Below are 25,627 nucleotides of genomic sequence, written 5' to 3'. Positions count from 1 at the left end.
CTCATCTCTCACATCTGGCAAAACTTAACTTAATTTCCAAACAAAACCAAAATATCAAATCTTGCCCTTTCTGTGTGTGTGTGTGTGTGTGTGCTCAAGTTTGGCTTGACCTATTTCTGGGTGGGTGGGGGTGTGTGTGTCCTGTCTTGTTTGTTTTAGATTTTATTTTTTATTTTTTTTTTATTTTTTTGCTCATTCACCATTTTCAAACCCCCCACCCCACCCCCCCAACACAACTTGGGCTGTTATTGGACTGAAAACTCCACGCAATAGCTTACTGTGTGCATCTTGCAGAGTTTATTTGATGAATCACGCTGCCTGCTTGATGGTGGGGGAGGTTGCTTAGCAACTGAGTGAACCCGGTGACCGCTCAAACAGTCGGGAGATTCCACCTAGCTGTGCCCACGAGCTCGGCAGGGCTCCGGCGTAGCTGTCGTTAGCAAAGAACGTTGTTTAAAATGAAAAATCAATGGGGAAATAAACAGATAGCTTCTATAATTGCTGTCCTGTGACTTTTGCGGTGCATGTGTGCTTTTCAGTGCTTTTGCCTGGTTCTTGGTGCTGCCCCCTACCTGTCACTCCAGCACCATGGGTTCTTAACAGTCTACTGTAATTGCTCACTAATGCGAAGGATGTTTCTCCTTACCAGTGTAGCTTCCTTGGAGTTGCACTTAATAGTTCAGACTGTTTTATACTCTTTTGCTGTGGCTTAGAGAGAGTGGAAGCGGTAGAGTTTTGTGTTGGATTCTTCTTTTTCGGTTTCCCCTGATGTTTCTTTTTGTGTGTGTGGTTTTGGGTGTGTGCGTGGGTGGGTGCAGGCTGGAGAAGGAGAGAACCCAGTTGCAGGCCCAGGCCCATGCAGACGCCCAGGTGCAGGGTAAGGATTGGGTGAGCCGAGTCCTGCCCAGGGAGAGGGCCGCGCTCGACGACAGCATCCACTACGCTGCTCTCCGGGAGAGAATTAACGCTGACAACGAGAAGCTCAGAGTCCAGGTCAGCGTACGAGAACACGCACACCGGAACACATGTGCACAGCAGAAAGCAAGAGAGAAACTGAGCACCTGACCTATATCTATGAAAGACTGAGGAAACGATTCATTCTCTCTCACCCTTCGTGTAAAACACTATAAACTTATAGTAACTGCTTGGAGTTACAGATCTACTGCTTTGCAAATGGGAATAATTTCAGTTCCACTGCGAAACACGTCTGTGTGTTACGACCGCGTTCTTCAATTTAGGAACATGAATTGTAAAAGCCGTGTAAAGTGTGTTGAGGGGTGTCTGAGGCAGAAACTCACCCTTTAGTGCAGCTTATAGGCAATAAATGTGGTGGGTGGGTGGGTGTGTTGGAGAGGGAGCAGCCCAGGTTTTTTCCATGTTGCATCGGCCTCAAACACCTATAGGCAAAGATTTTTGAGAGGGGGTGGTCTCTAACAGAAACCTGCTTCTCTCTCTAATGGGAGGGTCATGACTGGCACAGGGAGAAATGTCAGGGTCTCACTGGTTGACTGCAAGGTCTGACGAGAGATCAGAATTGGTTGAGCGTGGTGGGCAGCGCTGTCCGGACTGTGTGGCTGTGCCCCACCCTGCCCTCCTGTTGACCTCATGTTTACGGAGACGACAAGGCCCCCGAGATCTGGTGGCGAAGGCAGTGGCACACGCTTGAGAACGACGCCCAGGCACACGCGTGTGTGCTTAAACGCACATTCATGCCAGTGCAGCCTCAGCTGTGGTTCGTGTCTTTGTAAAACACTTGTGAGCAGAATAAGCACTGAAATGTTTCTTAATGGCATGATGGCCAAAGCTCGCCTGACACAAACTGCAACTGCAGGACAGTTTCTTTGCCTCTCATTCTGTCTCAGACATCCCCCCCCCCTTTCTCTTCCTGACCATGTCCCTATGACCAAGAGGCCCATGACTTCTGTCTGTCGGAGCCATGCTTACGACACTGACATTGTCTCCTGCAGCAAAAGGTCTCTGGCCAATGACAGAGGCTGAATAGATGGATCATAGGCAACACGTACATATAAACGTATACATTTTGAATGATCTTTTTTCCACTTTCTAAAACTTTGTATAGTCTCTCAGGGGGAGAGAGAGAGAGAGAGAGAGAGACTTTTTCTGTGCAACACGGTTTGGCATTTTGCATTTGTACTCAGAACATCTTTTTCATTTAGTCAGAGCTCAGAAACTGCTTAAAGGCAATCAATAACTATATTTTGTTATATTCCACTTTAATACAAAATGAATGCACATTCATAATGCTGTGGCATGATTCTGTTTGCAGGTAATTGCGCTTTGTAAACACACTGTAAGACTGGAGTTTTCTCCATTGGGTTTGACAGAGGCGAGATTATTTTGAGTGTGAAGTGAGGAACTGTATACCCTGGAGAATTTGAGCTGCTTACAAACCTGTGATATTGATTATATAGCTCATTTCACACATTGTTCCAGCTCTGTAAAGTGAAACTGAATCAGGACAAAGCAATACTGTAATTCAAGGCTGGAAGGGGTGTGTGTGGGTGTGTGGGTGTGGGGGGGTGTGTGTGTGTGTATGTATGTATGTGTGTGTGTATATATGTATATGTGTATGTATGTATGTATATATATATATATATATATATATATATATATATATATATATATATATATATATATACACACACATACATATATACACACACACACACTATATTATATATATGTATATATATATATATGTATGTATAAAAAGATGGGAGGGTCATAACACTTTGTAAATACTTGAATTCTGCAGTTTTCCATAGAGGAGTTCTGGACACATGGGCACAGCGCTGTCACATGGTACTTCCCCATATACACACATTCAGCTTCATGTGTTTGTACAGGCACCATTCTTAGCTCACACCTTCTGGGTTTTTGCATGCTTCTGGAAATAGGTGTGGGGTAGTAGAATGTGAATTACACTGCCTGAAGGTGTTTTGTTTATTTTTTTCTAAAGAGGACATCCACCAAATGAGGACTTCGACTGACCTGACACACAAGGCAGAATTTTCCCCCATCACACCTGTGAGTGTCCTTGTCACAGGTCAGCGTTGTCGTGGAAATGGATCCGTCTCTGGTCCTGTCCTCTGCCGTCATTCTCACCTGCATCGCTAGTGCATGAGCAGGGTCATGGTCCGCATCTTTTTGGGTGAATAATCTTCAGCATACATATAGGCTCGTTGCAGAAAAAAAAAATGGATTTGCGCATTGACGACATGAGATGGTTTTTAATAAACTACATAAGTGTATGGCAGCACAATACACACTGATCAATACCTCACCCTTATAATGTGGAATAAAGTCGGCTGTAGCAGCCTTGTAATTGGAAATTGAAATGGGCTTAAATTGCCTCTAAAACATCAATAAGCGTTTGAAAGTTCTCTCCGGGCGCAGGGCTCAGTTCTGCTGCTCTCAGCACATAGCAAATAGATGGACCTTTCACACGCGATTTGTTGGGTCTTTTGTCCAGTGGCCCAGGCGCTGTATGGTGGTGGGAAGCCCTCGGTCTCCGGGCGTCAGTCAGGAATCCTGTCCTTTCTGGAGAGGCAGGCATACGTGCCGCAGGGCTGCTCTCCAGGGACGTTTGTCTGCACTCTTGGGGTGCTGACACGGGCCAGCGACTCGCTGCGTTATTAGCCGTAATCTCTGGGGCTCGGGAGAGCTTCAGCAGAATCGGGTCGTTTTCGACGGAGCGTGCCGACCCCTGGCTTTTTTGCGTGGTTTGATGGAGCCGACAGGCCCCGCCCAGCAGTTTCTGCAGACTGGCCTGGTGTGGGGCGACCAAAGGATTGTGGCTCTCTTAAAAGTGGCCAGAATCGGGGTGGGAAAATGTGTATTTTTGCCTTTTGCTGTGAGCGTCACCGCAGATCTAAATGAAGCTGGTTTCGGCTGGTCTGTGCCATGCCCGGAACCTGAAATGGTAGCGCTGTTTCAAATGAGAGCGCTGTGTGTGTGTGTGTGTGTGTGTGTGTGTGTGTGTGTGTGTGTGTGTGTGTGTGTGTGTGTGTGTGTGTGTGTGTGTGTGTGTGTGTGACCTTCATCACAGTGGCTTCCTTTTGTTAGTCTGTGTTATTGGGTGTTTTGATGTGTTGTGTGGCTGTTATTTTTTTACTCCTGTCCCCATTCAGTAAAAACACAGCAGGATCACCTGATTAAGTGAAGTGATCTAAGTGATAAAAACTGAATTATTTCTGGTTTTGATGTTGTGGTCCCCCCCCCCCCCCCCCCCCGTCTCTTGGTAACAGTCTCCTCTGGTTCACTGCTAGCTCTGAACACTGATGTGGCTGTGGGGACTTCTGGGAATCCTTAATGAACACTTTGGTTGAGAGTTCTTCATTTTTATCTAAGCTTCTGTTTTCTCTGTTTTCCAGAAATGGGTCTTTAGTCTAATACCTCGAGTAAGACTTCAGCAACAACTGTAAAGCTACCGTGTGTGTGTGTGTGTGTGTGTGTGTGTGTGTGTGTGTGTGTGTGAGAGGGAGTTTTTTTTTGTTGTTTTTTTTCACCCTTCACATCCAAGAAGATATCGATCCTGTCCTCATCAGAATTCTGGATGCGTCCTGCCCTCCCATCTCTCTGTGTCACGTACAATAAAATCAGCCTTTCCGAGTTCTCCACACCGTTCTCATGGAATTGCGACGGCCATGCTGAAATTAGCCACACTGCGCCAAGTAGTTTTCCTCTCCGTTCTCCTCTTCATCATGTGCTCTCTCTCTCTCTCCTCGACGGGGCTCCTTCCTCTCCTGCCCCGGGTACCTGCTGCCACATGCCCCCGCCGGCTCGCCCCGTGCAGCTCCGGAAGTACTTACACCCCACGTCTGCAGAGGAAGCCGCTTTGATTTATTTTTCTTCTACAACGTTTCCGAGATGTTTCGTGGTTCTGTTCCACGTTCTGTCTGCGTCTAATAAAGCGTGAACAGACGAGAGAGAGTCTACAAAATTGGCCTTGTAAAAATATTAATATCTACCCCAGAGTTATCCCACAGCAAACCCATTTTCAAGTTGTCAGAGAATCTCGTCGGCAGTACTTCACGCCCAGATGCTTTCAGCGTTTCTGGCCATTAATAAAGTCGTTAAGTCTGATAGCGTTTCGGATTTCAGTGGTGCGGCCTTCCAGCGAAGTTTCAGGCTGGCCAATCAATCATAAAGCACATCATTTTATTCAGACACTGGCACTCCCCGGGGCAGACGTTTCAATCAAGCGCCGAGTCATCCATCTCCTGCCCAGTGACCAGTGTGACTTGTTTGATGGCTGGGGGATTGTGATTTGTTGAGACAAAAGAACAGACACACACTTGCAAAAGCTCTTAAAATGTGTGTGTAAGAGAGCGTGAAACGCCCTGTGATTCCTCATCCTGTAAAACAGCAGAGCATCGTGGGTCTTTTCCCAGACAGCGTTTGGTTAGCTTGCATTATGCAGAAAAGGCCCCGTTTCCATGCTACGCACATGTATCGCTGGTGTGTTGGAGACCACAGGTGCTGTGGTAGTCCGCGTGCCGAGTCATGATGGAAGATCAAGGAAGCTAAGCTGGGATTTTCCACCAGATTCCCTGTTGTGTAAAGTTGTCCTTTTTCATTTAAAATTTGTATTTATTTTTTTTCCACCCCCTCCTCAAATCCAGTTTTCTGCTTCCACAATAAGTGCTTCCTATTAACCTGTGCGGGTATATTTATTTGGTTGGCTGGCCTAAAGCCTCCCCCTCGGTTAAAGAGCACTGCTCTCCCCTCCCCTTCCCTCACCTCCTCTGAAACTCAAAGTTCCAGCTATAGCCGACGTCCCTTTGCTAATCTGAAAATGCTGTTACATTTTAGATACAGCCGACTGGGCCTGCCTGATAATACGCTGCAATTTAATTTCCCTGGTATTACAGCAGACTTGCGAGGTTTAGAATTGCATGTACTTGGGGGGCGGGGGGGGGGCTCTTTTTCTTCCTCACGTTAAGGTCACATATAAATACAAGTTTAGGCTTAAACTAGGTGGTTTCATGTCCTGACCTGGCCTGCACTAGGTAGCGTGTTCGCAAACGCAGAATGCCCCGTAGGCCAGATCTGTAAGGAGATGGCCCACCAGCAGCCCAGCAGGGTTTAGTATTGTGGCCATAACAAGCAAGACCTGGTCTATGCTGGTTCACAGGCAGGTTTACGCTTAACCGTACTGTTTCTGTTCATGTTTAGACTTTTGTCATCTATGTTGTACTGGGCAAGTAAATGTTTAATGTTCATTATATTTTTAGCTTTATTACAAAAACTGTAATTAAGGAAAATGATGCAAAGATTATAAAGTGCTGGAAGAGTACATTCAGCAGACTTGTATATTATTATTAGTTACATTTATATAGCACCTTTCTCATGCTCAAGAACACTTTTACAGACAGATATGTATTGACTTTTACACTCACACATGAGTGAGAAGCCAATTTACAAACAGTGTACTCAGTCAGAGATCACAGACCACTGGAGGACTGACACCGGGTGCCGAGGAAGGGGAGGAGGACAGGCCAGGACAGAGCACCAGCCGTCACTGGACGTGCACGCGCGGAGCACCAGCCGTCACTGGACAGGACAATTTAGAGTATCCAATCATCCTAATCTCCATATTTTGGACCGTGGGAGGAAACCAAAGACCCCAGAGGAAGCCCACACAGAGAGAACATGGAAACTCCACCCAGATAAGGACTCGCACCCAAGACCCAAGTGCTAAGAGGGAAATGTACTAACCACCACATGACCGTGCTGCTTGGCCATGTAGCTTATACATGTAACTGCAAAGTTTGATGTTTCATAGGATTTAAGAGCAGAGACTAGGAATGAGAGCATGAAGTCTGTGAATTTGAGAACTAATTTTGTTCCTTTCCTGAACAAAAGCCGGAGATGGTCTCCTTTCCCGTGCCTCCAAGATCTTCCCAGAGCCTCCATGAGCTTTTCGAAGGAGACCGCTCATTAACCGTTATGTCGGCCCGTCCCGCTCGTTAAACCTTATGTCAGTCCATCCCGCACCTTTGCGATGTGCACGCTGAAGCTGTGGCTCTTCCATTTAAAGAAGTGCTCATTAGAGAACAGCTTATGAACAACACAGCCAAATCAACTACCGTGGACAATGTGTGTAGACTGTCAGACGCGGGACTGAATTCTAATCGAGAGGAGTGAGAATCGCTGAATAAGAAGATTGAGGACGTCAGTTTCAGTGGCCAACCGCAGTGGAGCAGTCAGCGAAAAATCCAACAGTCGTCACTCTTGGAACTTGCAGTGTGTGAGTGAATCAGCAATGTAAAGTATGACAATGAAGAGTGTGTGTGTGTGTGTGTGTGTGTGTGTGTGTGTGTGTGTGTGTGCACAAGCAAATGTTTTGAGTTTTGTAGAAGTGAATTTGGCATATGCATAGTTTTCCCCCATCTGGTGTGTGTGTGTGTGTGTGTGTGTGAGCGAGAGAGGAAAGAAGACCCTGTCATCGTTGTGATATTCTCTGTGGTGGCCTGTCTGAGCTCACACTCCTGCTGTCTTTCTCTCCTTGTCTTGTCTCCATTCTGGGGTGCCAGCCAGTGTTTTGCTCAGACAAAGGTTGGCTCTAATTGGCTGCGTCTCTGGTTGGCACCGGTACCCAGTGCTCGCCCTGTCAGCTAATTGGCTCCGCTGGCTGCCCGTTCTCTGAGCTACGGCCAGTTGGTGCTGATGGATGAAGGCAGGTGTCAGGAAAGCTGCTTTCTGACAAGCAGGCTGGTAAAGTCAATTTACAGCTCAGAAAGCAGTGGTTGTTTGAGAGCTAGTGTATACAGCTGCTCTGTGAGAGAGCATGTTTGTTTGTTTGTTTGTTTGTTTGTTTGTTTTATTTAAACACACACACACACCCTTTTGGTCCCCCCCCCTTTTTTGGGGGAGGGGGGATCGGCCTATTTTTAGAACATAAAAAAATCACTTCTCTGAGGTGTCTGTTGCTGAAAAACACCAATGTCAGGCATGGCAGTTGTGTATCTCCTTGTTCCCGGCTGCACACATTGCATTATGGGTTATTAGGCTTCTAAACTGTAATGAATCGTTGTGAGTCGTGCTCTGCAGCTCTGATTCTGGGCGTGCGAATGAACCCCAGAGTGAATCTCTGGCTGGCCATAAGAATGAGTGGAACTGGAGTGAACCTTCTCTTTCTCACTTATTACAGACCAGGAAGTTGGTGGCACTGGTCAGAATTCCTTCCCCAAAATGGTGTAGCAGCTGTGCAAAGCGATTACCTTGATCGGATTTGTGTAATTCTAACCGACCTAAAGTTCTCTCTCGTTATTAGCAAGCTTAGCAGTCGTCTCTTAATAGACTGATTGTTTAGTTCTTTCCTATGGTCACTAATCCCACGCAGTTGTTTAAGGCGTTAACTTGTGGATTTAAAGATTTATCAACTGAACACCGATTGTCTGAGATGTATCATGTCAGACAGCTTGTTTGTTAAAATTGAGTGCAAGTTAATACAATTGGCCGCATCTCCCCAGTGGTGCTGAGCGCTTTGATAATTGCAGAGAATGTGTTGAGGTGGCAGCTTCTCCATCTTCTAATTGGAGAGATGTGGTGGTCCAAAGGTTAAGGAAGTGATCAGGGTGACAGATGTATTGAGGGAGCTGCAGCTATCCAGCTACAGTGTGTCCATCTATCCACCCCCTAAAGTCAGCTACAGTGTGTCCATCTATCCACCCCCTAAAGTCAGCTACAGTGTGTCCATCTATCCACCCCCTAAAGTCAGCTACAGTGTGTCCATCTATCCACCCCCCTAAAGTCAGCTACAGTGTGTCCATCTATCCACCCCCCTAAAGTCAGCTACAGTGTGTCCATCTATCCACCCCCCTAAAGTCAGCTACAGTGTGTCCATCTTGAACAATTAATACAGTCTGAATGGGAGCCATTTTTCCAGGTAGCACTCTCTCCATGGTGATGTCTGAATTGGGAGTGCTTGCAGCTCAGGGAGCTTGATGCGTTGTATGGATATGACAGTATTACCAATTTGAGAGACCTTTAATGTATGTGCAGCCTCTCTCTCTCTCTCTCTCTCTCTCTCTCTCTCTCTCTCTCTCTCTCTCCATGTCCAGATAGAGCTCCTTTCATACAAGGTGGGGGAAATTGATTTTTTAATTTTATTTTTTATATATCTATCCATGGAGCAGGGGTTTAAAAAAAAAACAGAAAAATGATACTGGGCAGTTGTGTGTCAAACTCTTAGCCCATTAAAAGTGAATGTTCAGTGCCTGCTTATAACTTAGTAAAATAGTGTTTGTAACAGTATTTATCATGGAAATGTAACTGGAAAAAACGGTTCAAGTGTTTTTCTTCCAAGTATTCTTGAATAAAGTACAAATCCCCTAAAATGTTTAGTTATGAAGTACAATTACTAAGTAATTTCTACCGCGGTCATAGAGATGATATTGATCTGATATGACACCCTATTATATAATATGACACCTTATGTTATGACAACTTGTGAAAAATCAAATTTACAGTTTTTCCCACACTTCAAATGTCATTGATCAACTGAATTTGATGTTTGAGGGCCAAGTTTTGCTTCTGTAGTTTTGAACTGGTGCTACGAGACCACTGTAGATATTAAATAATGTGATGTGTATATTTTAGCGTTTATACTACAAGATCCTTTGACAGTGCATGTACACTGTACTAAGGGTATTCTGGTGTTTCAGAAATTAGATCTCATATATTGTGTGAACTGGTCAGTTGTTCAAGTCGGATTCTGGAGGAATGTTTATAATGCTTAAATGCCATCACTTAAGCATTTTAAGAAAAATGCTTTTTTCAAGAAAAAAAAAAGATTTTATATATATATAAAATCTTCTTTTTTTTTTTTTTTTTTTTCTTGTGTTCCTTAACTCCCTTTGAGGAAAAGGGACAGTGAGATGGTTTTGTCTCAGTGTGTCCTCCACAGTCCTGTACCACTTTGTGTTGTCTTGGTCTTCTCACTCTGTCGTCTGAAAGACCTGCGCTGGTCTCTGTGTGTTGAGGGGAAGGAGGGGGTGTGTTGTCCGATCTCTCTGATTGGTAATGGATGGCCTGCTCAGAGTCTGCAGTCCACAAAAGGGACAGATGATTTGATTTCCCTCAGGTTGGTCCCCAGCAGAGATAACACTACCCCGCCAAGTGCCTTATAAATCAGCTTATACCTCAGGTTGTTGATCAGACGATTTATCAATCTCTGATCAGAACGCTTATGGGTCTCAAACAGTGGTGTTGCCAGGCCATTGATGGATCTGACAGGACCTGTGTCTCCACAGAGGCTGGTCTGGACCAATCTGACAGGACCTGTGTCTCCACAGAGGCTGGTCTGGACCGATCTGACGGGACCTGTGTCTCCACAGAGGCTGGTCTGGACAGAGATGTGGCTTACTTTGTCGAGTTGGCAACTCTAATACACACAAACCATCCAAAACCAAAGTAAGACCAACCCTTTTGGAAGGGTTAGTCTTTCTAGATGATGTAACAGTATGAGGTGGTCTCACCTCGATAGGCATAGCATAGTTCACATTTTCTCTGAAACTAGAGCTGAGACATGCAAAATGTCGACAACGTAACATCCCCTTTCAATGAAGGCCCCTGTGTTAGATTTGGATTTTAAATGGAATTTAAATTGAGAGATGGTGGTCTGTGTGTGTGTGTGGGGGGGGGGGGGGGTGTTGAAACCCGATTGCAGTATAATGTTAATATTCATTATATTGAGTTTTTGTTTATTTTTCTTCTTTCTGATTCTGTCCCTGGCTTTACCAGAATTTTGGCCTCTACACCATGCATGCAAAATTACTGACATGTCACCAGATGAGCCCGATATGACAACAACCACGTTGGAGACAAATGGACAGAGGACGACAAATTCAAATCGACGTCCCGCTTTGAAAGTGCTTTGATTTAATTTCTATTTAATTGTACTATGATATGTGACTAGCTGACATTGTCAGTTGAAATAGAGCAAAGACTGTGACTGACAGCTGGACAGAGCAGTAGTAAGGGGTGTGTGTGTGTGTGTGTGTGTGTGTGTGTGTGTGTGTGTGTGTGTGTGTGTGTGTGTGTGTGTCTGTGGGGGGGGGAATCAGGGCACTGCATTGATTGTGGCTTCGTGGAACTGGGGGTTGCTGGCCAGAGGACAGCAGGACTGATTGGGTCAGCTCTCTATCTGGTCCTTTAATAATAAAGGACAGGCTTTATGGATCACTGCTAATTTGATCTGTACTCACACAAAATGAAGGCACTCCGACAGGAGGGTTCATTATTTTTCGCGATGTGGAGGACTTGACCCTCCCCACCCCACCCCAACAAAGGATGTGCCAGCTGCCCCCACCCCACCCCATTCTGACCGTTGCCCTGTGTGCAGCAGCAGCCCTCTCAATTACCCAGTGTCCCCTGCTGTCACTGCGGGGCAGGCTGTTGGGTAAACTTCTGACTTCACAGGCACTTTTGAGCTGGCTGAGGTGAAGGACTATCTCTCATTTTGGCTCTCACCAGGTGCAAGTGGCACGTGATGACCACTTCCTGTGGCACTGTTGTGAGCACTCAGGCTAACGGCTGCCTTCTCTTTGAGAGAGACGAGGAGGTTGGGAGTTCCCACGTCACTGAGTTCCACAGTTTCTGATGTGTTGTTCACATTTGTCTGTTCCTTTCCTCTCCTGATATCCCCGTGCTGAGTCTTCAACCCTGACCAGGTAAATCCGCATTCCAATTCCATCTACGCCAGCCTTCCCTGGTCCTGCAGACACCATGTTCACACTTACACACACTCGCATGTGCATTCATTCTTGATCTTCTTTCACTCCATTCCTAGAGGTTTGGCAGTGACATGACCTTCAACCTTTGCCTTTGTCTGCTGGACATGCCTGATTGTTATGATTGTTATTTGGTCGTTATGAGTTTGTTATGGTAACTCCGTGATGGATGCCAGTAGCTTTGACCTTGTATTGCTGCGGTCAACGCACACCTGTGACAGAAAGCCCCTTAAGACAGTCAAATTGTCTTAATTCTGCAAAGTCTTCTATGTAGAATTTAAACCACCAGAATGTGCAATGTGCCTTCCAGAATACTGCCATGTTTGTCCCCAGTATCACACAGACATATACAGACAGAACTGCACTCCATATGTCTAGTCATGAGGGCAGCTTTGAGATGACACAAATAAGCTCGAACTTGGTTTAAAAAAAACAGCTAGGATTCTAGTGCTTACATATTTGCCTGTTTTAGGCATCTAGTTCATGTTGTAGTATTTACATTTCTGGTTAAGAGAACATTAGCCTCTTCTGTTGAGTGTTTTCACAGTGTTTCATCATGACCCTGTAGGCTAATTAAGTTCCTGCTAGTGAAATCTTTTCTCAGCAGAACGATTGTCCTGCTCTGTTTGCAGTTGGTTCTCACTTTCCTGGTATTGTTTGTATATATCAGCCCAACCAAGACCTTTCAAAGCTTTGGCAATTAAATCTGTAAGCAAATGTATAGCAGATAGAATCTATTTGTCTGGACCAGCTTGTAAATTTGTTAAAAGTATTTCCTCACACTTATATACAGAGCAGGAATATCTAGCACTCAGGAACTGAACCTTCCTACTAAACTACGTGTATTACGAATGACCCTGCTCACCCCCAGGTGTGTGTGCTTGCGTCTGTGTGTGCGTGCGTGCGTCTGTGCGTGCGTCTCTGTGTGTGCGTGTGTGTGTCTCTCTCTCTCTCTCTCTCTCTCTCTCTGTGTGTCTGTGTGTCTCTCTGTGTGTGTGTGTGTGTGTGTCTCTCTCTCTCTCTCTCTCTCTCTCTCTCTGTGTGTGTGTGCGTCTGTGTGTGCGTCTCTCTCTCTCTGTGTCTCTCTGTGTGTTTGTGTGTGTGTGTACTGCTGGCAGAGAGCAGCACTACTTTCCCTCCTTTGTTTGTGCTCCTTTTTTATGCTCTTCAAGCCTCATGGACCAGGTCCAGTCCAGGTGTCCACAGTTTGGCACGTTTTATGTCGTCCTAAAATCTAAGAGGCCGAGAGTTTGAAGGAGACCAGAGTAGGGGAAGCTCTGCCCCTACCCTCCGCTACACCGCTCAGCTAATTAACAACTCTTAATTATTCTACTATGCATAGTAGGCCTTTCACTAAATGCTCCTCCTTCTAAACGATTTGTTTAATTTGACTGTAGGGTGTGTACCTCTGGTGCAGATGCCCCCCGCCCCAGAGCTCACAGATTGTGTGAGGAGAACGTACGTGCGTGTGTGTGGTCCATCTGTGGCATTGTGAATGGTTAGGAACACTCTGATGCTCTGTGTCTGCGAGTGTCTGTGTGCGAGCGCTTCGAACACTTTGCCGTGATCAGTGTTCTCTTCAAGAAGCCAAAGAATAACAGTAAATTTCCTGATGTGCTTGACGCAGCAGTAACCCTGATGATGGCGTAGTGGCACTGCCAGCCATCGGCCTGCTTAAACGTGTCTATCGTTTGGTTTGCAGACCTCACACTTGGCATTATGGGTCAACTCTGGTTGACCCCTCTAGAGGTCCTAGTTTGATTTTCTGTAAAACCAGTTTTGGTAAGATGCTGTCCACCCAGGAGTCAGTGAGCAGAAGATTGTATCTTCCTTGGACGCACATTTTATTTTTTTTCTTTCTCGTCTCGTCTCGTCTCGTCTCGTCTCTTCATGCGTCGTCTTGTCTCGTGTCTGCTCCTCTTCCAGCCTCTGATATAAAACATGTCTCCAGAGTGGTGGCACCTTTTTGGTGATGAATTCCCCCATTGTTGTCTTGTCTTTCCTCCGTTTTTCTGGCCCGGCCTCCAACTACACCCCCCTCCCTCCGTCTCGATTCGTTGGTAATTCCCTCCTCTGTTCCCGTGATTAATGCCCGTCCTGCTCTCCTTTGTGGGCCCGCGGTGCCGTGTCGGTGGCACTGCGAGTCCCGGGCCTCTGCTGGGCTTGTAATGCGATTAGATTGATCTGGAGGGGGCTGAATGAGTTTAATCAGACAGAAGCAATCTTGACACCTCGTGTGACTCTGACGCACCACTGCCATATGCCCCCTCTGATCCATTGTGTGTGTTGTAGTCAGGGATAGAGAGAAGGAGTGCACAGGAGCCTCCCTGTTTTTAATTGCACATTGGTTACGCTTTCACAGTATGTTTATCTATTGGACTGTGAATGCAGCTGCTGTGTGTGCGTGCATGCGCGTGCGTGCGCGCGTGCGTGTGTGTGTGTGTGTGTGTGTGTGTGTGTGTGTGTGTGTGGTAGAGTAAAGATGAAGGTCAGAGAGGCAGCTTTCCTTTTCATTCCAGCTACACGCCGAGGCAGTACGTTGACTGATTACTCAGACTGCTGCTCTCCCACGCAAAGGCCTGTAATTGGCTTCCACACCAGAGTTGGGCCTTTGTGTTGAGAGGTTTGATAAGTGCGTTTTCTACGCCTGCACGTGTGTGTTATCAGAGAGCAGAGGTCAGTCATAGCCTGCCCGAGGTGTGGACTCTCTGGAGTGGGGACGGGTTGTTTGCTGAACATTTTCTCTCCAGCTCTGATGTAAAGTTACTTTTTTGATCATAAATACTGGATACACACACACACATGGATAAGCTCTCCAGACCTTTCTACTCCCAGATCATACAGTAACATGAGGGTCGTACGCTCTCGCCCTATAAGGTCTGCACCTCCTGCTCCTGTAGGTCAGCATTCTGATTGAACTGGTGAGCTAATTATCATGCTCTTGGTGTGTGTGGAGTCCAGGGAGTCGGGTGTGTTGGTACAGATTATTGGACCCTCTCGTGTCATGTGCATGTGTGTCTGGAGTTCCTTTTGATTGGCGCTTGCGTGTCTGGCTGAAGTCGTGGTGATTGTGTGCGCTTCTGAGTTTCATCAGTATGCACAGAGCACTTCTCTGCACAAGGCCTGGATCTCAGCAGCCATGCCCATCATTCAGCTGGGATTGGATCTAGATTAGATTTTTGTTTTATAAGCACATTTTTCTTCTTTTTTTTGGGGGGGGGGGGGGGTTTGTTTTTGTTTTATTTTGTCATCGTCGTCCCCAGTAAATGTGTAGGAGAGCAGATGAGAGAGCCGAGAGTGATGATAGAGCAGAGCTGTGAGTGTGTGTGTGAGAGAGATTTGCTCACTATCCTTTTAGTGCTATGCCTGGAAATGTAATTTAAATAAGTTTGTCAAAGCTGTCCTTCTCATACTTTTTTCTCTCTCTCTCCCTTTGTGTCTCTCACTTTGTTTGTCTTTCTCAAGTCATATCAAATCAAGATGGCTTTATTGGCATGACTGAAATTGTTTACATTTTAACTATAATAATAACAATAAAGGCTCTACTACCAACACCAACAACAATGATAGTAGTAATAATAAAAATGACATAACAAGTAACAGTTTTGATGTAACTTTACAAGTCCTTTAGGCATTAACAAGACCCTGTAACTGCTTAAGATGTAAACGTTTAGCAAACAGCACTGTGTGTAAGGGGTGGGTGAAAGGGGTGGGTGTATGGGTGTGTCTCTCAATTTATCATTTTAAGTGAGCTTTATTGGCCTCTCTCACTCTTGCACTCTTACACTCTCTCTCTGTTTCCAGTAGGGAATGTAGCATAAGTTAAGGCTCAGTAGAAAGTATGACTTCATTCTGTGTAAATACGCTGTAACTCTGTGCTGTTATTTATAATAGATTCCCCCCTCACTCTCACTCTTTATTTCCCACAGTCTCTCCTGTTCTGCATCTCTCTCCTCTTCAATGTCACATGCGCCCCCCATTACACAGAATGACTTTAGCCTTCAATAAAACTCTGTCAGCTTGAGAGACACATTATTTAACTAAATAAACTCAACAATCTTCACTGAGTGGCTTATTTGGTAGATAAAACCAAACATCCTGCTGTCAAGAGCTTGGACTCACCTCTGAGACGTTCTGAGACACATATGCACTGCGTTTGGAGATTTAGCTGTCTAACGGGAGCCTCCTGTCCTGAGCTCAGAGTGCCGATATCATCCGGCCATAAATAACACCTGCTCAGATCCGCCAGTGTCCCAGAGCCTTTATCCTTCCTTCCTGGAACCATGTCTATACACACACATGAATATCCAATCCATGGGGTTGTGTGTGTGTGTGTGTGTGTGTGTGTGTGTGTGTGTGTGTGTGTGTGTGTGTGTGTGCGCGCTGACCCACTGACACTCTGCGCTCAGTTGCTTTAGGCTTGTTGTTGTTGTTCCACTGCTGCCTGAATGAGAGACACAGAGGGCATTCAAATCCAACACTTAGTCTCAGTCCTTCTTTAAGACTTGTTCTGATGTGTGTGTGTGTGTGTGTGTGTGTGTGTGTGTGTGTGTGTGTGTGTGTGTAGTCTATGCAGTTGGAGGCGAGAGACCGAGCACTAAGGAAGCAGGAAGCTTTCTACCGAGAGCAAGTGGCTAAACTGGAAGAGCAGGTATGAGTCCTGGCCCATCTTACATACATACATACATACATACATACATACATACATACATACATACATACATACACGCAAGCACACACATACATACATACATACATACATACATACACGCAAGCACACACATACATACATACATACACACACGCACGCGTACATACATAAACATGCACGTACATACATGCACATACATACACATGGATGCATGCATGCATGCATACATACATACATACACACGCACACACATATATGCATACATGCAAGCACACGCATACACATATATACATGCACGCATACATATATACATACATGCGCGCATGCATGCATGCATACATACATACGTATGCGCGCACGCACGTACATACACACACATACATACATACTTATACATGCACGCACACACATACACAGCATACACGCATACATATATACATACATGCGCGCATACATGCACGCACATACACGCAAGTGTGTGTGTATGTGTGTATATATATATATGCACGCATGCACATATACGCACGCATACATACATACACATGCATGCACAAACATACATGCATATACGCACATATATAGGCACGCACATATGCGCATGCACGTATATACATGCATATACGCACATATGCGCATACACGCACGCGCGCGCACATGTACGCATATGCACGCACATACATACATACATGCGCACATGCGCAGATATAGATATGTATATAGATACGCGCATACATGTACACACGCAAGCAAGCACGCACGCACATACATACATGCGCATGCATACATACATACACGCACACAGATACATACATACATGCATGCACGCGCATACATACATGCATGCACACATATACATCCATACGCACATGCACACATATACATACACGCACGCACATACATACACGTATGCATACGTATACATATGCACAAACACGTATGCATATGCACACATACATACACATATACATACATACATACACGCACGCATACATGCACGCACGCATACATGCACGCACACGTACATACACGCGCACATACATACACACACATGCATACATACATGTATGCACACATGCACACACATACACATGCCTGCGCACATATATACATACATGCACGCACATACGCATGCACATACATGCACACGCATACATACATACATGCATGTACATACGTATACATACGTATGCAGACACATATATACATGCATGCACACACACCTACATACATACATATATACACACGTACACGTATACATACATACATGCACGCACGCACGCACATGCACATATATAGGCACGTGCATTCATAGATACGCGCACATGCATGCATATGCATGCACATACATGCACACGCACACACATATATACATACACACAAGCACGCACACGCATACATACGCGCACGCATACATGCACGTACATACGTATACATACGCATGCAGACACACATATATACACGCACGCATACATACACACATGCACGCACACGTACATACACGCGCACATACATACACACACATGCATACATACATGGATGCACACATGCACATGCATACACATACACATGCCTGCGCACATATATACATACATGCACGCACATACGCACGCACATACATGCACGCGCATGCACGCATACATACATACATGCATGTACATACGTATACATACGTATGCAGACACATATATACATGCATGCACACACACCTACATACATACATATATACACACGTACACGTATACATACATACATGCACGCACGCACGCACATGCACATATATAGGCACGTGCATTCATAGATACGCGCACATGCATGCATAGGCATGCACATACATGCACACACATATATACATACACACAAGCACGCACACGCATACATACATGCACGTACATACGTATACATACGCATGCAGACACACATATATACATGCATGCACACACACCTACATACATACATATATACACATGTACACGTATACATACATACATACATACATACATGCACGCACATGCACATATATAGGCACGTGCATTCATAGATACACGCGCACATGCAGGCATATGCATGCACATACATGCACACGCACACATATATACATACACAAGCACGTGCACACAAACACGTACATATATACATACACACGCACATATACATACACACACGCATGTGTGCACACACATACATGCATACATGCACACGCGCATGCAAGCACATACATACATGCATACATACATGCATGCACGCGCATGTATGCACGCGCACACACATATATATACATACATGCACGCATACATACGCACACGCATACATCCGCGCACGCACGCATACATACATGCATGCAGACACACATATATACATACACACAAGCAAGCACACACATACATAAACACATACATGCATGCACGCACGTACATATATACATACACACGCACACATACATACATACACACATACATACGCATATGCGTGCACACACATACATACACCCAAGCGCGCGCACACACATGCATGCACGTACATACATGCATGCACACATACACGTACATATATACATACACACGCACATATACATACATACATACATACATACATACATATATACATACATGCATATACATACACACGCATATGCACGCGCACATACATACATACATACATACATACAAGTACGCATACATACATATATGCACATACATGCACGCACACACATACATATGCATACACGTATACATGCACACGCACACATATACATACACACAAGCACGTACACACATACATAAACACATACATGCATGCACGCACGTACATATATACATACACACGCATATATACATACATACATACATATATACATACATGCACACACATATGCACGCGCACATACATACATACACACAAGTACGCATACATACATATATGCACACGCACATACATGCACGCACACACATACATATGCATACACGTATACATGCACACATATACATACACACAAGCACGCACACACATACATAAACACATACATGCATGCACGCACGTACATATATACATACACACGCACATATACATACATACATACATACATACACACGCATATGCGTGCACACACATACATACACCCAAGCGCGCGCACGCACATGCATGCACATACATACACACGCATATGCACGCGCACATACATACATACATACACACAAGTACGCATACATACATATATGCACACACGCACATACATGCACGCACACACATACATATGCATACACGTATACATGCACACGCACACATATACATACACACAAGCACGCACACACATACATAAACACATACATGCATACATACACACGCACATATACATACATACATACACACGCATATGCGTGCACACACATACATACACCCAAGCGTGCGCACGCACATGCATGCACGTACATAAATGCATGCACACATGCACGTACATATATACATACACGCACATATACATACATACATACATACATGCACATACATACACACGCATATGCACGCACATATACATACATACATACATACATACACACACATATGCGTGCACACACATACATACACCCAAGCGCGCGCACGCACATGCATGCACATACATACACACGCATATGCACGCGCACATACATACATACATACACACAAGTACGCATACATACATACATATATGCACACACGCACATACATGCACGCACACACATACATATGCATACACGTATACATGCACACGCACACATATACATACACACAAGCACGCACACACATACATGAACACATACATATATGCACACACGCACATACATGCACGCACACACATACATATGCATACACGTATACATGCACACGCACACATATACATACACACAAGCACGCACACACATACATAAACACATACATGCATACATACACACGCACATATACATACATACATACACACGCATATGCGTGCACACACATGCATACACCCAAGCGCGCGCACGCACATGCATGCACGTACATAAATGCATGCACACATCCACGTACATATATACATACACGCACATATACATACATACATACATACATACATGCACATACATACACACGCATATGCACGCACATATACATACATACATACATACACACGCATATGCGTGCACACACATACATACACCCAAGCGCGCGCACGCACATGCATGCACATACATACACACGCATATGCACGCGCACATACATACATACATACACACAAGTACGCATACATATATGCACACACGCACATACATGCACGCACACACATACATATGCATACACGTATACATGCACACGCACACATATACATACACACAAGCACGCACACACATACATAAACACATACATGCATGCACGCACGTACATATATACATACACACGCACATATACATACATACATACACACGCATATGCGTGCACACACATATACACCCAAGTGCGCACACACACATGCATGCACGTACATACATGCATGCACACATGCACGTACATATATACATACACACGCACATATACATACATACATGCACATACATACACACGCATATGCACGCATACATACATACATACACACAAGTACGCATACATACATACATATATGCACACACGCACATACATGCACGCACACACATACATATGCATACACGCATACATGCACATGCACACACATACATACACACAAGCACGCACACACATACATAAACACATACATGCATATGCATGCACACACATACATACACCCAAGTGCGCGCACACATGCATGCACGTACATACATGCATGCATGCATGCATGCACGTACATACATGCATGCACGTACATATATACATACACACGCACATATACATACATACATGCACATAAATACACACGCATATGCACGCGCACATACATATATACATACATACATACACACAAGTACGCATACATACATACATATATGCATACATGCACACACATACATATGCATACACGTATACATGCACGCACACACATGCATGCATACATGCACGCACACGCATGCATGCATACATACACGTGCACGCATGCATGCATACATAAATACATGCGCACGCATGCATGCATACATAAATACATGCGCACATGCGCGCACACATACACATATATACATGCACGCACACATACATGCACATATATACATACACGCACACATATGCACGCATGCATGCATACATACATACATACATACATGGACGCATGCACGCACACACGTGCGCGAACACATATATACATATACGCGCACACACATGCATACAAGCACACTTGCATGCATACACACACTACAAGCACACGCGCGCATGGACACGCACATTCACACTACACACACACACAGTCTGTCCTTACAGCACAGCCTCTCCTACAATCCACAGCACCTCTCACAAAACTGTTACACTGCACCTGTTTAGCATAGCCATGCCTAAGCACCACGCACACAGTCCCGTTGCTCATACTTCAGACCCGTCACACGTGATAGGTTATACACAGAGGTGCATAGTATTACACCTCTGCTTCACACAGAGTGGATAAATCTAGATGACTGTCAGATTAGACTACAGCAGGTCTGTAAAGACACTAACCATACTGCCAAGGCACCATTAGTATAAGAGAGAGAGACAGTTTGTCCTTCAGTCTTCCGGTACAGTGGCAGAGGTGAAACAGTTTGTCCTTTGGTACTGTAGTGGTGGGGAGAGACAGGTTGAGTTGCAGAAGGGTAAGACTGGATGTCCCTTTAGTAGTACTGGGGACAGTCTGTCATTTGGTGGGCAGGTGGGGGTTGTCCTTTGATACCGAGTAGCCACAGGGTCTTGAATCGGTTTTGTCCTTAAACGACATCCTCTGTCCGTGCCCAGTCCCATCGTCTTCCTCAGGCCCTGTGAGCAAGCAGGACAGAGGAGTTTCACAGCCTCACCTCTGACCATTCATCCTTCAACCCAGACATACACACACACACACACACACACACACACACACACACACACACAAACGTACATACTCGTGCGTGCACACGCACACAAACTCACAGATGCACACACACTGCACTACCTGACTACCTTCTCTCCTGAGACTGTTTGTGTGTTGGTCTCACATGACCTATTTTAAATGGGGTCTGGCGTCTGTTTGTAGCAGGACATGCTGAAGCAGCGCTTCTGCTTCCCTGAAGCAGGGTTCTTTTTCATTCCTAAGTTCCCACTGTCCTGGATCTCTGTACAACAGCCTATGTTTTAAATGCTGTGCTAGTTGTTTGAAATACTCTACTGTAGAATTCCATGTCTCCAGCAAAACAGGATTATTGTTTGCGTATAAAATTGTGCTCTGAAATCTGAAATGCTATAGTATTTTAATCCCCTATATTAATTTATATATTGTAGGAATATTCAAAATTTACATACATTTAGTATCCAAACAGAATTCTTTTACAGTTTGAGTTAACTGTCTTTTGTATTACTATTAGAATGGTGTTAACCTAAAGTTTGGACTGATCAGTGAGATCACAGTATAACCTAAAACTCGGCTACCCCTGCGTCTGAGGTGACCTAGAACTCGGCTACCCCTGCGTCTGAGGTGACCTAGAACTCGGCTACCCCTGCGTCTGAGGTGACCTAGAACTCGGCTACCCCTGCGTCTGAGGTGACCTAGAACTCGGCTACCCCTGCGTCTGAGGTGACCTAGAACTCGGCTACTCCTGCGTCTGAGGTGACCTAGAACTCGGCTACCCCTGCGTCTGAGGTGACCTAGAACTGCAGCACTGTGGCCAACATTAACTACAGTGAAGCTCTCTCTCTCTGTTCTCTATTGTACTTTCCTAGTACAGTGTGTTCAAAGCACAATAAAATGAGAGGTTGAACATTCTGAGTGAAACTAATAGCAACCGTAATGACCGTAATTCTGGAAATAATAAAGAAACAGTAATAAAAGTATGGAAATAAACAGAAGCTAAAGTGGCACTAATAAAACAGAAAATAACTGACTGCAGTGAGTAGATAAACATTGTGGTATGGTTTAGTGAGGTGAGTGAGTTCTCCCATGTGTCACTCTCTCTCCTAACTTCCAAGGACAGTGGAAGCCCATCCCCCGTGCTGACAGAAGCGTTATTGATCCCACTCGCCCTCATCAATCACCTATAGATCCTTGTTCAATACTCCCAGCTCTTTGTCACCCGCCTGCCCTCCCTGCTCAAATAGAGACAGAGGGGGCCAGTCGGCTGGACGCGCGTGCATTTTAGCCCCTATGGATTTATGCACGTGGATTTCACAAGATAAATGTGCTTTAAGTATCGGGCCTTAAGTGTGAGAGTGCCTTATACAAACAGCTAAGAGGGAAAGATTCGGACGATGGAGGCACTTTGGTGGAGGAGTGAGGGGGCCATCCTGTTTATGCCTGATTTGGAGCTGAATTTGAACTGAATGGTTCCTGGGAAAACTTGGTACTTCCAGACAAATGTGGTCTTGGTGGGGGTACTCGGGGCTTTTCTCTGGAACAGTCAGGGAATTCGATAAGCGAAGATGTAAACAAGGGGCTCTTATCTTGCTTCTGTAGGGAAAGTAACACAACCTTGTTCTTTTTTTAATATATAAATATATTTGTCTGTATTGAGTGTTTTTCTTTCATGTCGGCAGCACTGTTGCGGATGGTTGTAGAGTCAGCAGGAGCCGCACTTGTAATTCTGGCTCCAACCTCTCTCCTCTTTCATCCCTCTCTCCTCTTGTTTTCAACTTTCATCCCTCCCTTGTCCTGCCTGCACGCTCGCGCTCTCGCTCTCACACACACACACACACACACATTCTTCGAGCTTTAGGCTCTGAAAAGAACTGGTGACAGGGAGGAACAATAGCGGGAGAACCAGAGGAGGTGCGGCATATAACCGGCTGATATATATTGCGTGTCTCTTTCGATTCATGGACCTCGTTTATCAGTAGCCTCGCCGTGACAGGCCGTCAGTGCTCCCAGACAACGCTCACCACCTCTGCCTGGGAATTGGCTCTGCTGCCCAAATTGCTTCTGAAACAATATCTATATATATTTATGTATCTCATTTTTTACTCAATACCTGCTGTAAAACTATCTCATATTTAACTTCTCCAAAGTCCCGACTCCCCCCCCCCCCCCCCCCCCCCCCCCCCCGCTTGCCGTGGGTACCTCAGTGTGTTGTTATTTGTGCTGTGTGCTGTTTGTTTATGTTCCAGAAGTGCTGTCCCCTGTGTGGGAGCACTGGTGAGACTGGGTGGTGTCCTGTTGAACAGCTACATCCATCGTAAGAGGCGGAGGCGTCGGAGATGGCGGGATTCCCACCAGTTGGCTCATTAGTTCTGTGGCCTTGTCCCTGTCCTCTGAATGTCTTTCCACAGGACCGGGACAGGCTGGTGGTAGCCCAGCAGGACACTGAATCAAAGCTCATGTCTTTGTTCATGCGTTCATAAAGCCCCTCTAAAGCAGCTGTCTCTGCATCCATGGCATCTGTTCGTCCCCTCGGCGCCGTCTCCCTCTGCTCTGTGTCCCTCCGTCTTAGACGCGACAAACCCGCATTCTCCGAGCCAGGAAGCTGCAGTCGATATGCTCGCTCTGCAGGCCGAGCTGGGCGTTTCCCAGCAACGCTGGAAGCTGTAGTCATGGTAACCTCGTTTGGACTCCTGTCTCTTGGAAACAGGAGCCTGAAGCAGCTCTGTGGTTGTGGCTGGGCAAGAGCTGCCCTTCTCAAGGGTCGAGAGAGAGAGAGAGCTGTCCTCAAGGGTTGGAGAGGGAGAGAGAACAGCCCTTTTCGGTGGGGGGTGGGCGTGTCAACTGCCCTTCTCAAGGATCCATATAGAGAGAGTGGGAGAGAGAGAGAACTGTTGTTCTCAAGGGTCCTGAGAGAGAGCTGTCCTCAAGGGTTGAGAGTGAGAGAGAGAACTTTCCTTCTCAAAGGTCGAGAGAGAGAGTACTGTCCTTCTCAAAGGTTGAGAGAGAGAGAGTACTGTCTTTCTTGAGTTGAGAGAGAGAGAGAAAGAGAAAGAATTGTACTTCTCAAGGGTCCATGGAGAGAGAGAGAACTCTCCTTCTCAAAGGTAGAGAGAGAGAAATAACTCCTTCTCAAAGGTCGAGAGAGTACTGTCCTTCTCAGGGGTCCATAGATAGAGAGAGAGCTGTCCTCAAGGGTTGAGAGAGAGCTGTCCTTCTCAAGGGTCCATAGAGAGA

The 25,627-nt window shown here is 45.5% G+C and overlaps 1 protein-coding gene across 3 annotated transcripts in view; it reads left to right on the top strand.

Annotated features, from left to right (window-relative positions):
- The window catches only part of chchd3a (coiled-coil-helix-coiled-coil-helix domain containing 3a), a 58,274-nt gene that overhangs the window by 20,018 nt on the left and 12,629 nt on the right, over positions 1–25,627 (top strand). For all 3 annotated transcript variants that reach the window (XM_027025557.2, XM_027025556.2, XM_027025558.2), the window contains exons 4-5: positions 819–993; positions 16,327–16,410. In XM_027025557.2, coding sequence (XP_026881358.1) covers positions 819–993; positions 16,327–16,410 — 259 coding nt within the window. The remainder of the gene's footprint in view (positions 1–818; positions 994–16,326; positions 16,411–25,627) is intronic.

Source organism: Electrophorus electricus, chromosome 7 (genome assembly GCF_013358815.1).
Source record: "Electrophorus electricus isolate fEleEle1 chromosome 7, fEleEle1.pri, whole genome shotgun sequence".
Lineage (NCBI taxonomy): Eukaryota > Metazoa > Chordata > Actinopteri > Gymnotiformes > Gymnotidae > Electrophorus > Electrophorus electricus.
Note: the sequence above shows the minus strand (reverse complement) of the source record. Positions and strands in the feature narration are given on the sequence as shown.